The following is a 19,201-nucleotide window of genomic DNA, read 5'->3' on the forward strand; positions in this document are numbered from 1 at the left end:
AAGAAACAAAGTCTCATCTTTCAAATTATATACATTTTTTCAGGAAATTCAAACAATAAATGCTGTTTTGGCATATATATATATATATATATATATATATATTATTATTTTTTTTTTTATGCATGAGAAAAAAACTGCACAAGATATTGAGATGTACATATCTTGAAAAGTTTGTTTTGTTCTTTTAGTGGATGTTTTTATTTGTTAAAAACATTCTTTATTTTAGTACATTGCAGTATTCAGTATTTATTATTATTTTGATCGCTTGATCGTTATTTAGCACTGCTCGACTGGTCATTTTTTTTTATCAGACAACACTTCACACAGGAAACCGGTACGCAATCATTAATTCGCCCAACATCAACCAAGAAAATTTACAGGGATTTTATTAATTTATTTTTCTAAACGTGGAATTGACTCTGGAAATGACCATGCAGAATATCATCTGAACAGATATTCATTTGTCCGAGGCCAAAACAGATATAAAACAATGAAACAAATGGTTTTCCTCTTGCCAAGCTCTGCGATCTCTCTTAAAGCCTTTCAATGTCACACTGATGATGCATTAGTCAATTTATTATCGTAATGATGTCTCTGTAAAAGCCAAACTCTCCTGATCCTGATGCAGTGCGGTGTGCAGCACTCAGCATACTGTAATTATTCATGCGGTCTGGAGGTGCAGTGTGTTCTCTCCTTCTGAACTTTTCCCAAATGGCTTTCGGTTGGAAGAGTGTGGCGTGACAGAGACCACTACAGACAAAGAGCTCGCCTACACGCTACAGTCTGCAGACCACTGCAGTAACACCTCCAGAGCCGACTCCTGTCCACACCTACAGTATTGTGACGCTCTCTAAAGGCCAGCCTGACTCATATTTTGGGTAGGTGATTTAAGTAACCACCCAGAACGCAGTACAGCAGCTCCCTAGGCGATACAGAACACCCTATTGACTGTACAGGGAGACTGTACAGGGAGACTTGCAAACACCCACAACACTCCAGCCTACAGATTTGCAGAGGAAAGCAGCACTCACCAAAATGCATTTCACTCTGATCTGGTTTGGCTTTTTCTGTCTATAGTTAATCAGCGGTCCTCCACAGACCTCTACACATGTCTAGACACTGTAATTAAAACCTGACCTGTTCAGATGGCCACTTAGAAAAGCATTCAGACATATGCAGAGAATGTAATGAATGATACTGGACCCAAATTCCACACGTATGACATCTTTCCTTGTCTTGCAGTACAGCTGGACCACTCGACTGAACACTGCGAGAGCTCATACAGCCACGGAGACAAAACACAAATGAAACTGACCCTAAAATGTCACTCATAATTGTTTTACATGGGGCCATGATGTAATTTCAGCATTTAGTCTGTGATTTTATTGCCGTCCAATAACAGAAATGTCAGTGTTTTTCATTCCACCTCCCAATTCCCAGCCAAATGACCAACTCTTTTTTTTACATCCAGTAGCATTGTGTGGTAATGTAATTGAGCAGTGTCTTGAGTAGTGTTGTCACGGTACCAAAATTTCAGTATTCGGTACCGATACCAGTGAAAATCCACGGTTCTTGGTACCAATTTCGGTACCAAAGCAAAACACAAAAACATGCTAATTGAACAACATTTTTATTAATAACGTTAAACAAAAATTAAATGTACAAAACCAATGCCATTTAAAATTGTTACAAGTTTTCCCACAAGTAATAAAAGTAAGAAAAAAGTAAACCAGTTTCACCCAAAAGTTTAGTCATAGTTCTGCTGCCGCTGAAAAACATCTGTAAACTGTTGTCTGTTTTAGGGTTTGCTGGTGTGTTTCAGGATCTTCCTCAGTCTGCAGCTGTAAAAGAACAATATAATATACTTCAGTAAAGCAATGGGCTGAGTCTGACCAAATGCAACATAAGATCATTGACACCAGCTAAAATATAACTTTTCAGGAAATAACAAACCTCAGCTTTTATAAGAAATTTAGATAAGATTACAGATATTAAGTGTATATCAAATAGATGGAAACTGTAGTTAGTACCGACTTGGTACCGAAATACCGGGTCTTTTGACAACACTGGTCTTGAGTTTTGTAAATCTTGTTTGACCACTGCTGCAGGTTCTGGTTTGGCTCAAACAAAGCTTGTTTCAGAGAACCAAGAACTTAGAATTGAAATGAACTATGGCTGTGTATGAACAAAGTTCTGAGAGTGACAACTGCATTTAAATATGACACTGGATTTACAAAATTATTGTTCAGTCAATGCTGGGATTACATACTTAATATTCAATAATATTATCCTTTTAACTGCACTGAAATTATCAGATAAGAACAAAATCAACACAATGACACAATTGCCTTAAGTAGAGCTGCTTTATAGCTTAAATGTGTTTCATACCCTAGTAGAAAAATAATATATTTAAAATAAATTTTTTCATACCGAGTTCAAATCTATTAACATATTTTCTGACACTTACTGATATAAAAATTATAATTAAACTTTATTTGGAGTACTACTTGTGCAAAATGTACAATTCTTAATATTAAGCACTATTAATAAGATTGTATGATCTTTAAATAATATCATTTAAATGTCTTTAAATGCAAGATATTGACTTGATCGGTGTCGCGTCATATCTGTGTGGGCGGAGTCGGCGTGGGGGAAAACAGTCCTTTCCCCCTCATTGGAAATGAGCATGGTGTTGACTCAGAATGGCCTACATACAATCATTTCTGCCGCTCGACAGAGCAACATACGTAGAAAAGCTAAGCCGTATACTAAGACTGTCCGTACGGTATCTGTGACTGGACAAACGACCCAACGGAATGGCCAGAGGTGACGTTTCCCCACATTTTTGTTACCTGATTTGAGTCTATAGGCAAGAGACAGCTTACTACAAGCCTATACTTGATGGCTTGTGAAAGTAAACATTTGTCGTTTTGTTTTGCTTAATTCTAATAAAGTGATAAAGACTTGAGTTATCCTACTTTTATCGACCTGTCGTACATTTTTATTGATATATTAAAAAGAATTTTAACATTGACAAAACAGGTAACATTAAGGTCCACCGAAGCGCCTTGAAATGCGCAGCGTTATTCTATGTGGTGTGTGCTGTAAGTAGGCCTATAGCCTAATCATTTTCACAAATACATGCCATAATATAAAAAGATATAAAATAACATGAAATAATCCCTTATGAAAATTAACCGTGGTTACAACCAAAAAACATGGTTACTATAGTTAAGCCATGGTAAAAACAACGTTTTGCTACACTAACCATAGTTTAACCATGGTATTTGTAGTAAAACTGTGGTTATAGGCTACAATTGGTAATAAAAACGCCAAAAAAAAAACCATGGTTGGCCTACTATACTTTTACTATAGTAATACCATTGCTAATTTTCGTAAGGGATTGTGTATAATAATATGAAATAAATGTTTTAATAGATTATGACATCACAAACTATCAGGGAGTGAGATTTATTTGATTGTGATGTGAGTTCAAATCTATTAACATATTTTCTGACACTTACTGATATAAAAATTATAATTAAACTTTATTTGGAGTACTACTTGTGCAAAATGTACAATTCTTAATATTAAGCACTATTAATAAGATTGTATGATCTTTAAATAATATCATTTAAATGTCTTTAAATGCAAGATATTGACTTGATCGGTGTCGCGTCATATCTGTGTGGGCGGAGTCGGCGTGGGGGAAAACAGTCCTTTCCCCCTCATTGGAAATGAGCATGGTGTTGACTCAGAATGGCCTACATACAATCATTTCTGCCGCTCGACAGAGCAACATACGTAGAAAAGCTAAGCCGTATACTAAGACTGTCCGTACGGTATCTGTGACTGGACAAACGACCCAACGGAATGGCCAGAGGTGACGTTTCCCCACATTTTTTGTTACCTGATTGAGCAAGAGACAGCTTAGGCTACTACAAGCCTATACGAGACGGCTTGTGAAAGTAAACTTTAATGCTGGGATTACATACTTAATATTCAATAATATTATCCTTTTAACTGCACTGAAATTATCAGATAAGAACAAAATCAACACAATGACACAATTGCCTTAAGTAGAGCTGCTTTATAGCTTAAATGTGTTTCATACCCTAGTAGAAAAATAATATATTTAAAATAAATTTTTTCATACCGAGTTCAAATCTATTAACATATTTTCTGACACTTACTGATATAAAAATTATAATTAAACTTTATTTGGAGTACTACTTGTGCAAAATGTACAATTCTTAATATTAAGCACTATTAATAAGATTGTATGATCTTTAAATAATATCATTTAAATGTCTTTAAATGCAAGATATTGACTTGATCGGTGTCGCGTCATATCTGTGTGGGCGGAGTCGGCGTGGGGGAAAACAGTCCTTTCCCCCTCATTGGAAATGAGCATGGTGTTGACTCAGAATGGCCTACATACAATCATTTCTGCCGCTCGACAGAGCAACATACGTAGAAAAGCTAAGCCGTATACTAAGACTGTCCGTACGGTATCTGTGACTGGACAAACGACCCAACGGAATGGCCAGAGGTGACGTTTCCCCACATTTTTGTTACCTGATTTGAGTCTATAGGCAAGAGACAGCTTACTACAAGCCTATACTTGATGGCTTGTGAAAGTAAACATTTGTCGTTTTGTTTTGCTTAATTCTAATAAAGTGATAAAGACTTGAGTTATCCTACTTTTATCGACCTGTCGTACATTTTTATTGATATATTAAAAAGAATTTTAACATTGACAAAACAGGTAACATTAAGGTCCACCGAAGCGCCTTGAAATGCGCAGCGTTATTCTATGTGGTGTGTGCTGTAAGTAGGCCTATAGCCTAATCATTTTCACAAATACATGCCATAATATAAAAAGATATAAAATAACATGAAATAATCCCTTATGAAAATTAACCGTGGTTACAACCAAAAAACATGGTTACTATAGTTAAGCCATGGTAAAAACAACGTTTTGCTACACTAACCATAGTTTAACCATGGTATTTGTAGTAAAACTGCGGTTATTACAGTTTTTCTGAATTGCTAAAACACATTTCTTGAAACCATCACTCATTTTCTCAAAACCTTAAACACAAATCCAAGCCTTCAAAAAGTTTTGCTACACTAACCATAGTTTAACCATGGTATTTGTAGTACAACTGTGGTTATTGGCTACAATTGGTAATAAAAACGCCAAAAAAAACATGGTTAGCCTACTATACTTTTACTATAGTAATACCATTGCTAATTTTCGTAAGGGATTGTGTATAATAATATTAAATAAATGTTTTAATAGATTATGACATCACAAAATATCAGGGAGTGAGATTTATTTGATTGCGATGCGAAGGAGGGTTACTGTAAGCCCCATCAGAACTGGGTTGCGGTGCAGGGGGACGGGACTAATGACAGATCATTGCAAGGTAAGTAGTGTAGCCTATCTGGAGTGCATATACATATGAATATTAAGCTTGATATGTTTCATACGTTGCATATCCATAACTACTTTCGGAGTTCTGATAATGTGTGCTACCCGCTCAGTGCTACCTCCGGTAGTCCGTTGAGCATGGTGTTGACTCAGAATGGCCTACATACAATCATTTCTGCCGCTCGACAGAGCAACATACGTAGAAAAGCTAAGCCGTATACTAAGACTGTCCGTACGGTATCTGTGACTGGACAAACGACCCAACGGAATGGCCAGAGGTGACGTTTCCCCACATTTTTGTTACCTGATTTGAGTCTATAGGCAAGAGACAGCTTACTACAAGCCTATACTTGATGGCTTGTGAAAGTAAACATTTGTCGTTTTGTTTTGCTTAATTCTAATAAAGTGATAAAGACTTGAGTTATCCTACTTTTATCGACCTGTCGTACATTTTTATTGATATATTAAAAAGAATTTTAACATTGACAAAACAGGTAACATTAAGGTCCACCGAAGCGCCTTGAAATGCGCAGCGTTATTCTATGTGGTGTGTGCTGTAAGTAGGCCTATAGCCTAATCATTTTCACAAATACATGCCATAATATAAAAAGATATAAAATAACATGTAAAAAGATGCGATCTAATCCTGTTTACATGAATTAAGCCTGCTCCAGAGCAGGTTTAAGCTTGCGGACCTGTTGCTATGACAGTAACTCTGGGATGAGCTTCGAAGAACCAAACTATCCAAGATCACGCCAAATCATCAACAATCAAATCCAGCTAACTGAGTTAGCGACGTACGAAGAACGGGCCCAAGGTCTTCGCGCGTTAATTCGAATGGGTTGTTTTCCCCCACGGCATAAACGGTTATGACATTTTTGTGGGCGTTCCCAGCAATGCCGAACAAGTCTATAGTTCCACTTTAGCGCAATCAAATATACTTCAGTATATCTTTAGCAATACTTCCACACAATTAAAGTTCATCAAGCACAAAATTAGTTTTGCAGACTTTAAGTATCCCAATTTAGTGTACCAAAAGTACAATTTCGGGGTATTTTTATTAAGTACATAAATATGTAAATGCATTTGTAGTATACTTAGCACAAAATAAATGTCTTTCAAATACATTTTAGTATATTTATTTTTCACTAGGGTAACTGATGAACTTTGACAGTTATTGACCTGAATTGAAAGAACACTGAATTAAACTGAGCAGAATAATGACACTACTGTCTTCTGTAGAGCATAACTGATTCATTTTACAACCTTAATCTATAGTGCATAAAATGTGTCTAAATAGATGTGACTTGACTTGTAGAAGATGAGTCACAAATATATCTTCTCCAAAAGAAAGAACATTTTTTTTTAAAAAAGCATAAAAACTCAGTGTTGTCAAATTTAATTGAGATAAAAAAAAAGTTGTTACTTAAAAACATACTGAAAGATTTGTGACCAACTGGAATATAATACCAGTTGTGGCATCAATGGAATGAGAGAGTCTGTTTCCTTGAAATGGGTCAAATGAGAAGCTTTGATGAATTTGGTGGATGTCTATGAGGAAGTGTCTAATGGTGGCCGGTGGTCTCACATTACAAGAGAGGACCGCTTACATGGGGAACCCGAGGGGAAACGGCTCAGACAAAATCCCACAAATCAATTAAGTGTAAATGCAGATCCATACATTCAGAGATTCTGCCTTTGGAAAGGAGATTGCTGTAGGGTTTTGGAGCATGCAGAGTTTATCTGGCTTCGGATACGACTGTGAGCTCTGAAAGTGGACAAAGCTTGGGATGTCTCTAACTCATTAAAGTCACCCACAGACAATTACTGACCACCATCACCGCAGGAAAACTGTCATCCGACAGCTCTCTACAAAGTCTGACAGAGAAGTTGGGGTTATACCTACTTATAGGAGGTTATACCTGTCTCAGAAACAAGGCTGCATGTGTTTGCATTTTATTTTGCATTTAGAACAGCACAGCTCTAGTCTCCACCTCCTGGCCATCATAATGACCACAGCATGCTAAACCAGTTTAACATCCTAAAATCTGTACAGAACTGTAGCCTATTCTTTAGCTGGTTTGTGAGGCATCAATATCAGGCCGTTTACAGTAATTAACATTAACAGATTAGCTTGCTGTTCTAATGCCTGAGAGAAGACATGGAAGAGCTCATACTTTCCTCTCTTGGCAATCATTCAAATGCACTTCATGCTCACTAATTGAAAAAAGGCATTAAGAAAGTGGATTACATGGAGCAGAAAACTGGTCATTTCTGCAATGTTGCAGCTGGGCTAGAGGAACCCCATTTAGCTTTCAGAAGATATTTATGAGCCACTGTTTTTAGTCTCACAACCCACAGTTGATCAATAACACAATTTGGGCTGTATTACAGTTGTGGATGTAAGTAAGCAGACAGCATGAGTTTAATGAGATTTACTTATTTTACTGGGGAAAAAGTGAGTTTGCCCATGCACAATTCACCACAATGCTTGGTGGCCAGGGCATTGCTATGCTGTTGTTAAGGTGTCATAAGTGGAGTTTAGTGTATTGCTATATGGTTATATGTTTCCATTACGTAAGAACAGCTGCAACTGTTGAGCACATTAAGTGTCCACTGTTCAGTGCATCATCTGATTATTTGAAGTGCACTTCTTCTTGCCGGAATTTTCAGTCTTAACACACTACTCACACTATTTATACTACAAAGTGGTGCAATTATGTGAACTGGGACGCACTTACAGTGATATTCAGGTCTTCAGATATGGCTTGGGTTCTTCAATGTGTGTCAGTGGAATTTGTTTGAAACGGGTGAAAGTCATGCGCCTGATCATTTAACAGCACAGCACACCTCTCCTCAAAGAAATCATTCACATCTGGAGCACAAAGGCTGCGAATGGTAGGGATTTGACTGCATCACTTTGAGCGCTAGCACTCGTGATAACTGACTCAGCAACAACAATAAGCCAATAAATATAAGACAGAAATTCTAAAAGCAAATAAAGTTGTGTGTAATCAATGTATTTCAATTTTAATCAAGCTTAAACTGAATTTTAAACAAGCTTGAAGCTACAAAAACTGGTCATCTTGTGTTGCACAGATATGATGAGAGTGATCTTTGTCCTCAAAGCACTTGACATGAAAACCACCTGACTTGAAGAACTTTGTCCTTTCTTTAAGCTCTTGCTCATGAAATACTAGTCTGGACAACAGCTTATTAATAACCGCTTATCTAGCTTTTATAAAAACTCTATTTGAACTATTATGTGAAATTTTGAAGCTTTATAAAACTTTACTGTGTGACTCACTGTCCAACATGATTCATACATCACATTACAATTTATTGTATTTATTTATTTATTATTTGCAGTGGTGAGGCCAGAAATCCCCTATTCTGTGCCTCTATCACATGATATTATTTATAATTATTTCAAAATGGCCTTCTGAATGAAGGAAAAATCCCAACCAGGGAGACTAACCCTAACATCAAAAAGAATAGAAACTATACATTTATAATTGAAATAAATACTAAAACATGAATACTCCCCAATTTATATAACTGAGTCAGTTATATAATCCAGTTTACCAGAATGAATCAGGCTTTTGAAGGCTAAACGAGGTCTGTCTAGGACAAACTGAATCACCAGAATGAATCGGACTTCACAAAGCTACATACCGTATAAGAGAAAGAGAGCAACATTTAGCTTGAACTTATTAACATGAATCAGACTTTACTAAGCTACATATGAGAGAGAGGTTCGCTTAGGACAATCTTGCAGTTTTGATGAGGTTTTTTCCAGTATATTCTGGCAGCTTGGATTGGGTGGTACCGCCATCATTCTGGGTGGACCAGTGTAACTCGTGTCCCTATATGATTTGCACATTGATTTTAATACTTGTAAAAAGGATGCATTCTTACTTTTCCTGATGGTTAGGCTTGCTGTAGTATTTGTTTTTCCAAGGTTGTTGACTGCCTCACAGGTGTATAAACCAGCATCTGCTTCTGTGGACTTCCTGATCAACAGTTCAGATATTTTCCCCCTGTAGAAAGTTACATAATGTTGGTTCTTTCTCAAAAGTCCAACACTGTCGCAAATAAACAGTCTTGCATCATTAAGAACTGAATTTAAAATGAGAATTTAAGTGTACACTCTTAAAAATAAAGATGCTTAAAAGGTTCTTCACAGCGATGCCATAGAAGAACCACTTTTGGTTCCATAAAGAACCATTCGGTCAAGAACCGTCTCTTTCTTATATTTTTATAATCTGAAGAACCTTCTTTCGCCACAACGAAACAGAAAGCTTCTTCAGATGTTAGTTAAAGGTTCTTTATGGAACCATTTAGACAAAAAGGTTCTTCTAAGCACCTTTATTTTTAAGAGTGTAATATAGTGTTAATGCACTGCTCTTGTATCTCAGCACAGGCCTGTTTGGATTGTACAGGGTTAAATTTGACAATCACATACTATACACATGGCTGATATCTGTTCCTGTAAATACAACAGTAAGATTTCTGACTTAATATTCTATGAAGCCAAATCTTCATTCATCCTGAACAACTTATAGCTAATCATGTTTTTTCTTAACTGTAATTCTGTTACAGGAACTTACTGTTTCTTTTTTTTAAGCTTTATGCTTTTGGGTTTGTTTTTGCCTGCGAGTTCTTTTTCGTTCTTGTACCACTTAATGCTGGGCGCTGGGTTTCCCGCCACAATCTCACACTTCAATACGGTCTTTTTTCCATCCTCCACTGTCACGCTCCGCAGGTCCTTTAACTTGGGTTCCGCTGAAACAAAGACACAAAACAGAAATTACTCACAGAATGCCATCAGCACTCTCGAGGGTGAATCTTGCAATATTTCACCCCATTCTCATTATATTTTTATGGTAGAGGCATTTGAGGAGAAGCTCTTCTTGTCATGAAATCATGTCAAAAATACAAAAAGAAAATAAGTTAAATTTTTTTTTTTGCAAAATATTACTCAGATGTTCTCTGGGTATCTGGAACCCACACTGCTGTCCTCTCGGTAAAGAAATACATCATTCCAGACATTTGTTCCAATAGATCCCTATAGCTAGAGTTGTTTTATGATGCCATGAAACGGACTAGTTAAATGTGATGCTTTGATTTGATATTCAGCAGAATAAACAGTGAGCTAATTAAATATCATTTATGTTGTACAGTATATGGCAGAAGTACCCATAAAGACACTAATAAACTGAAAGCCACACATTTTTGAATTTGTAAAAATGCGTGCACACACTTGAGAGCGGATGTCATACAAACACAGCTCTAAACTGTAAGGTTTTAATCAATCAAGCCCAATTACACAAATTCATGTTTTTCTAGCAGTGGATTGCATGTAGATTTCAAGCACAAAAATATTTTTTAATTCATATTCAGTATATAGTGACAATTCCAAACATATTTTAGTATCTAATGTGCTGACACAAAAGAGCCACTATACTTTAATTAATGCATATTTAAATTGAAAGGTTGAATTGCATTCTCAAAAGTTTTTTTTCATAAATATCAGGTCAGACCATGTTGTCACACATTTTATATAGTGTGTTGTATTTGTATTTTTATTAATACATTTATAATGAATAAAACAATGGCTTTGGTATTTTCACATGTGATCCTTTCATTAATTATTTTGTTTAAATTCTACAGACGTCACAGCATCTTTATCAAAGGTAGATTCACAACTACACTAAATAAAATTTCCATGTGTTTCTTCAAAAGATAGTGTTAGACTGTAACATCTTCCTGTCACAGCACAGATGAACAAATCACATTTCAGAAACCTGTTCATTGAGGATGTTCTGGAGAGTTTTTTTCTGTGATTATTCACCCTCTAAATTAATGTTGCTGTGTTGATTATAGTGAGAATGATATAGGGATGATTACAACAACGGCCCCACAGACAGCACAACCCAGGTGAAAAGCAAGTGCACTTCCAAAATGTACTTAAAGTGCTCTATTTTCACGCACTAATTTTGTACTTCATATACTAGAAATTATTCTTAAGAACATCTACTCAAATGTGCTATTTTGAGACACCATGAATATGAACTAAAATGTGATTTTAACATTGCTATAACTAAATAAAAATTTATTTAGTTACCACTTGTAGTACACTTGAACCCACTAGTGTATGAAAGATGGGTTCAAGTGTACTACAAGTGCTAACTAAATAAATTCTTTAATACTGAGATAGTATGTTAAAAGCAAAGCACATTTTACTTCATATTCATGGTGTCTCAAAATAGCACATTTGAGTACACTTAGATGTCTCAAGATTATCTTAAATACTGAAGAACAATTTTTAGTATACTAAGTACAAAATATTGCACTTTAAGTACATTAGGGAAGTGCAATTGTTTTTCACCTGGGAAGTTCAAATGGCACAGGTTCACATCTATTTCCCGCATACACTGTCTTTATTCTGGCTATTTATTCTTGAATTTCGGGCTGGTAAATCTAACAAAAGAACTCGGATTTCTACTGAACCTGAAGGTGTTTGTTTGCCAGCTTAAACCAGTCACAGCTGCTCAATTTATTGTGAATCATCAGAAACACTAAACTCCGAATCAGTCCAAACCCCCAGTTCCCAATGATACACTATGCAGCTGAAAAATCTTGCTCATCTGCAGCAGGCTATTGCCTTATCTTACAACACTTCCTGTTGACAAGGTGCTTTTAATAACAAGAATCGTTTGCATAGCACAGTGATGACAGCAATACAGACAGACCTGCTTCATTCCTGCAGAAATCTCTACTGGGACACCTATTGGGTTTCCTCACATAGATGCCGTCCATCCACCAACACGCTCCACCGAATGCATTATAAATGCATGTCATATTTTACCATAGTAAAATCATGGACACATAACACTGAGCAGCTTTATTTGTGTCTGATCTCTGCGTTTCCTCAAGTCGGCGCAATCTCTGTGTCCAGGCTGCTGGCCATCCAGCTGTTTCTTTATGTCACGGACCAGTTGCCTTTGGGGAAACTCCTACACTGTTTCTTAGGCCGCAAAATCGAGTCGGATCAGGGTCCACATTCCAGTACAGCGAGAGAAGAATTCCATGATCTAATATGAGCTTCAGACAGACAGATCAGCCAGTCATCTTAGTTTACCTACTTTTTCCTAACAATAATAAAACTTGTAATTAAAGGGGGGAAATCCATTAGTGATATGCCTTTGACTGGAGGATTATACCACACAAACTTACATCAAAACTCCAAATCAAATAGAACAACCTTACAAAGTTTATATAGATGCATTTACATATTTACATTACTATCATATACAGTATTCAATCTGGACACTTCAGTCACTATTAGACATGTCAAAATGATATTTTTTCTTCATTAACATCACTTTTCTTCTCAAGACTCAATGTGTTGTGAATCAGCTGGTATTTCGGTGATTTTTAGTAATGTATGAAGTCAGTTCTCCTCGCACAGGTGTCCTAGCAGAAAAACCACATGTGCAGAGAATCACATTAACCATGGACTACTAACTACAAAAAAGTGGCACAATGCATTTGTGTTTATTTTAAACACTAGATCTTTTATCATTTCGTCTTTACGTCAGATGTTTACATTTCTTACAATAAATAAAAGTTGCTTTTGAGAGACATTCAGACATTTTTAAGTTGACTCGAAAGTCCAAATACTTCACAGTAATTCCTGGCATTCCTCGCCAATTCCTGGCAACACACACACACACACACACACACACACACACTGCCACCGTGCTGAAACTCAACGAACAGGACGAGTTTCATCTAAAGCTGGCACGAGCATGTTTCAACACGAGCGTATTACCGAATCAGTGCTGAGAAACGTGAATGAGTTCTTCTGCCTAATATTTCACCAGGAGATAATTCACAGAATCTATTCACTCAGACATTCTGCCATGCGTCACAACTGTCATAAAATAAATTAAAAATTAACATTAAAAATGAGGCTAAGAATGGAAAACTCACTAACCTTCAATTCTTATCACACATAACGTTAATACTTAGTGTTAATAATCAATAACCAAGAGTGTGTGTTCAGTTACATACAATGGGGTCCAAACATGACAGCATCTGATTCAAATCGAATTTAAATTTGAAAATAAACAGTGAAATTCTGAAACGGAATATTGAAATATTCCATTTCAGAATTTCACCTGATATTTATTTATTTATCTTTGCTTTGGTCTCTTTGGAACATCTCAGATCATGCTGTGAACATGATCATCAGGTCATCATCAATTCAACCTTTCACTCAAATTGTTTTTAGATTAATATAATGCTAATAAATAGAATTTGTAAAGGTACAATTTGCATTCGATTTGAGAAATGTTGAACGCCACTGAACTATTATAAAATCTTCTCTAAGTTAAGCAGCCTGTATGATAAACGGAAACCCTCTCCAATAAGTCACCAGACCGGTGGGTCGTGTTAATGGTTACAAACATTTCTGCCCTTTCTCCCTTGACAGAGTCACAGGCGAACAAATGTCACATTGGATTGCAGCACCTGTAACCTAAAAGCGCAAGCTCACGAGTAAAAAAGAGCTGAGCTCAGAAACAATTGAAGCCTACTCAATAGTCAAGATTGTCAATCCATTCACAACACCCAAAAACTGGACACGTTTCCCACACCTCAACAGAGCAGCGCTTTACCTTGCGGGGAGTTGTCAGACTTGTTTGTTCTCTCAGGGTCCTTATCCTTTTTCTTTACGCCACTTTTCCCATCTTTACTTGTATTCTTCTCAGACATGATGGCCTTTAGCTCTGTTAAGCTGTCAGTCAGTCAAAGTTCTGCGCGCGGTGTGAACGTGAACTCCCTCCAGCCAACTGTTGAACAGAAACTCTCCCCCGTGAGCATGTGTATTTCACATACTCAGAGGCGGGACCAACTCTCAATGTGTCAGATTTCTGTGTCTCCCACATTACAAGCAGTGTGTGCTTTACTAATCCCAACACGGTTCTTTTAATGGTCTCCTGATTGATGTGTACAGTATAAATAGGAAAGTGGTCACATGGGTGCTGTCATACACTGTACTCATACACTGTGATTGTACTGTGAAATGTGTCATAACAAAATACTCAGCAGTAATTTATCAATAGAAAAATATTATACACACATAATACTTATGTCATGCTCTGTCATCATTTCTTTGGATGTGACGACACATTGCTGACATAAGCATGGCAAGCTTGACAAGACCAGACACACTTGATTTCAGTTCTTGCTGTTAGCACTGTTTGCCATGTGGGACAAATGTCAGGCTACAGCAACCAAGAAGATCATACAACTCACTGAAACTGGAGCTTTACAAGGGTGATGCATTCAAAAGAAATATGCTAAACAAAAAAGCAGATCTGATTGATCAGGCTACACAATAATGATCATAAAACATCTTTAAAACTAAACAAATGAATTATTGACATACCGCTCATTTCATATCCTAAGCAAATAACTGAGTGCATTTAAAACAATAAAACAAAAATTGCTTAAAAATAGAACAAACATCTGTTTGCTATCCTATATGATGTAATTTCGTATCCTTAGGAATACACCAAAATTAAAATATGCAGCATGTAATATGAATGTTCATAGAGATTCACAAAAAATTACATCTAACAGTGTTATTATGAGTATTTAAAGATTTTTAAAGATTTAATTGTGCACAATTAAATGTCCAATATCAGTGTGGTTTCCATGTTTTATGGGTTCATTCCATAGGCGTAATGGTTTTTATACAGTACAAACTGTATTTTCTATCCCCCTAGCCTAACCCTACACCTCACACTAAACTTTCTGAAGATTTTCAAGGTTAAAATTTGGTCCATAACGTAGTGAATACCAGGAACGTGCACATGCGCACACACACACACACACACACACACACACACACACACACACACACACACACACACATATATATGCTTGTGAAAAAACAAACAAACAAAAAAAAACACAACATTCATTTTTACTGATCAACTTAAAAAATCTGTAATGGCGGCCTTTAATCAATGCCAGGTTATTCTCAATAAATGTATTGTAATTTTTTAAATAAGCATTTTTTACTTCTCATTTAGTTTTAATTACAAGATTATAAGTTTATTAAAGGGTTAGTTCACCCAAAAATGAAAATTAGGCTGTGTTTTACTCACCCCAGAGCCATCCTAGGTGTATCCTTTCAGACGAATCCAGTCAGAGTTATATTAAAAATTGTCTTTGATCTTTCAAGCTGTTTAATGCCACTCAGCGCTGAGTGGCATTAAACAGCTTGAAAGATCAAAGACAATTTTTAATATAACTCCGACTGGATTCGTATGAAAGAAGAAAGTCATATACACCTAGGATGACTTGAGGGTGAGTAAAACGCAGCCTAATTTTCATTTTTGGGTGAGCTAACCCTTTAAAATGATATCTTACTTTAGATGCCACTGTCAAGGAGAGAGTAGCGAGAGTTTAATGTGGGTAGACAATGTAATTATTTATTGTTTTTTTTTTAAACATTTAGATAAATAATTACTTTATCATGTTGGATAATGTGTATTTCAGAAGGCATATTAATATAAATTTACAGTCTCTGTCTTCCACAAATACTGACCCAGCTGTGTCGAGCTATCAAGGTGCAAAAGTACATAAACTAAACACTACTGGCTAATTAAAACAAAGGGACGAGCTTAAAAACTGGGCTCATTAATCCAATTTAACTGGACCTTTATAGCTGTAGTAGGTAAAAAAACAATGCTCAATATAAAATATCTTATCCCATACTATATTTTAAAAAATGCAAAGTAATGCAAATTTAAATTCTTTGTTTTTAAAAAGTTTTTTGAAAATATATACAGAATGTAAAGTGAAAAAAGGGAAGACATATAAGACACATTCTCTAAAAACAATCTGTAATATCACATGCAGGTAGTTTTGCTTATCAGTTGAATTTCTCATTTTCAGGATATTTAAGGATATACAGTGGGTACGGAAAGTATTCAGACCCCCTTAAATTTTTCACTCTTTGTTATATTGCAGCCATTTGCTAAAATCATTTAAGTTAATTTTTTTTCCACAGAATGTAAAGTGAAAAAAGGGAAGACATATAAGACACATTCTCTAAAAACAATCTGTAATATCACATGCAGGTAGTTTTGCTTATCAGTTGAATTTCTCATTTTCAGGATATTTAAGGATATACTGTATATGTTTGTTTAAGGATGTTTGATATTTTATTGGAAAACAGGACAAACATGTTTCATTAATTCTAGGTAGGCAGATGAGGCACAAAAGAATGTTTTATTTACAGTGGTAATTTCAGACATGCTACCCTCACAAATCCAGTCCTGAGCCATTTCCTTGAGCACAAGCACCGGCACTTCAGTGACTGAGCAAACAGGTCACACTTCAAAGTTAGTCCTCGGTTCTGTTTCATTCGAACCTCTCAGTTTCACCCAGTGGGTGTTGAATGAAACTCAGCCCTCCAGGTCGACGCCACACAGTCATCCTGAGAGTCTCCGAGAGGTGGGTGGGGTCGGGCGGATCGAGGAAATCCTTCCTCCTTCACAAAGGCTGATGTGCCACCCATACGGTAACAGTTAAGGATATGGTTAAGTGAGCTTGGAGTAAGAATGTGTGGGCTTCAATAAACAGGAGAATGCCGCTGAAGACCTGCGCTCCAATGCATGCAGAGCATGTGTGAACACAGCGAGCGCTCATCCAAAGGGATCTGTCTCAACAAATAGAGACAGACTACACTTACTGACTTCAAACAGGACGCCAGTGACAGGAAGAAATCCTGCCCAGGCTCACTGGAAATACGTGCCTCCTACATTTCTGCAAAACTCAAAAAACGCACATATACCTATGAATCACCTGTTGAACACTAGGGGCAGTAAAACTCTGACAACTTTTATTCCTTTTCACACAAAGTATGATTTACTGGCCTAGAGTTTTGATTAAGAAAGCCACATTTTTGCACAATACTATGTTATGGCTTGAAAACGATTTTAACATTCAGCGAGATTTGAAAACTTTTGAACGTTAGCGTCACATATTCAGCTTCATATGTACAGTTGAAGTCAAAAGTTTACATACACCTTGCAGAATCTGCAAAATGTTCATTATTTTACCAAAATAAGAGGGATCCTACAAAATGCATGTTATTGTTTATTTAATACTGAGCTGAATAAGATATTTCACATAAAAGATGTTTACATGTAGTCCACAAGAAAAAATAATAGTTGGATTTATAAAAATGACCAAAAAGTTCAAAAGTTTACATCCCCTTGATTCTTAATACTGTGTTGTTAGCTGAATGATCCACAGCTGTGTTTTTTAGTTTAGTGATAGTTGTTCATGAGTCCCTTGTTTGTCCTGAACAGTTAAACTGCCTGCTGTTCTTCAGAAAAATCCTTCAGGTCCCACAAATTCTTTGGTTTTCCGTATGTAAACTTTTGACTTCAACTGTATGTGTTTTCTAACACAGCAGGTTTGCTCGGTAGGTCATGCGATATGCCGTTGCACTTGTGAGGTGAAGTTCTCTGGTACGAATCCTGTGGAACTAAGCTTAAACCCAAAGGAAATTAAAATAGCACCTTTGCATTAGCGAATGCGTTTTTATATCACTTATGTATATAATTGATTTGGATTTGTATATAATTGGTTTAGGCTGTCACGATTCCTTGATTCAATTTGAGTAGTCGATTTTAAAGGGGGGGTCTAACGCTATTTCTTGCATGTTGAGTTATTTACACTGTTAAAGAGTTGGATTCTCATGCTAAAAATGGCCAAAGTTTCAAAAAACGATTTGGATGCAGAACGGAGTATTTCTGTGCCAAATAAACTCCTTCCGGTTTCGTACAAGTGTCAGAAAGTTTTTTTCGAGCATGGCTCTTTATATGGGCATTTCTCCCGGAAAAGTGCGCCCATCAACCAGAAAGCGAGCAAGAGCACACCCATCAACGGGCTTCATTCGGCAGCGCTGCACGGGACTCACTCAGGAAGAATGTCTCCAAAGAAGTTTGCTTTTGGTTGTGAGGAAAAGATAACCTTGTTCAGCTTCCCAAAGAACCCAGCGTTATGTAAACAGTGGATGCAGTTTGTTTTTCCAGGGCAGCAACGGAGTTTCACAAGTGTGTTTGTTGACGAACGTTTTATTAACAAGGCCCAGTTCGACGCTGGATTTGCACATCGTTTGATACTGAAAGATGGAGCGGTCCCAGCTATAAAAGATCCCGGTCATGATTCAGAAATGCAGACAGTAAGTGAAACTGCATCAAATGCCCGTGTTTTGTTGGAAATCGTAGCTCAAGTGCTCGTCACTCTTTAGCACTGCCCACGGCGCGCCTCCAGGAGCTCGGCTGTTTTCGGAGAGAATCGTAAAGCTGTATCTTTCTTTTATAAATATGATAAAACTAAAGACTCTTTGGAGATATGAAGAATGCAGTACTACTTCATAGGTACCCTTACCAAAAAGTAGTATACTTCAAGTTTATTTTAGTAAGTATACTTAAGTAAAGTTCAAGTATATTTTTAAGTATACTTTATGTAGTAAGTATACAAATATCAGTGTACTAGTAGTATACTTGTAAGTGTACTATTTCAATACTCCTTGGGACTAAATTGGCCCACTTTCTAGTATATAAAAGTATACTTTTAAGTATGCTTTAAGTATAACAGTAGTAAACTTTGAGTACACAACTAGTTTACATCAAAATGTTTAGTTTGTACTGCAACTATACTAAAAGTGAA

At 36.5% G+C, this 19,201-nt stretch overlaps 1 protein-coding gene across 7 annotated transcripts in view; it reads right to left on the reverse strand.

Annotated features, from left to right (window-relative positions):
• nrg1 (neuregulin 1) overlaps window positions 1–19,201 on the reverse strand; it is a 108,839-nt gene that overhangs the window by 49,925 nt on the left and 39,713 nt on the right. For 4 of the 7 annotated variants that reach the window (XM_016456348.1, XM_016456342.1, XM_016456340.1 and 1 more), the window contains exons 2-3: window positions 10,048–10,222; window positions 9,356–9,477 (exon numbers count right to left, since the gene is read on the reverse strand). In XM_016456348.1, coding sequence (XP_016311834.1) covers window positions 9,356–9,477; window positions 10,048–10,222 — 297 coding nt within the window. Of the gene's footprint in view, window positions 1–9,355; window positions 9,478–10,047; window positions 10,223–12,192; window positions 12,640–14,121; window positions 14,393–19,201 lie in introns of those variants that run through there. The other 3 variants (XM_016456346.1, XM_016456347.1, XM_016456345.1) reach the window with 2 other exon arrangements.

Source organism: Sinocyclocheilus anshuiensis, unplaced genomic scaffold, assembly GCF_001515605.1.
Source record: "Sinocyclocheilus anshuiensis isolate Anshui unplaced genomic scaffold, SAMN03320099.WGS_v1.1 scaffold755, whole genome shotgun sequence".
Classification (NCBI taxonomy): Eukaryota; Metazoa; Chordata; class Actinopteri; order Cypriniformes; family Cyprinidae; genus Sinocyclocheilus; species Sinocyclocheilus anshuiensis.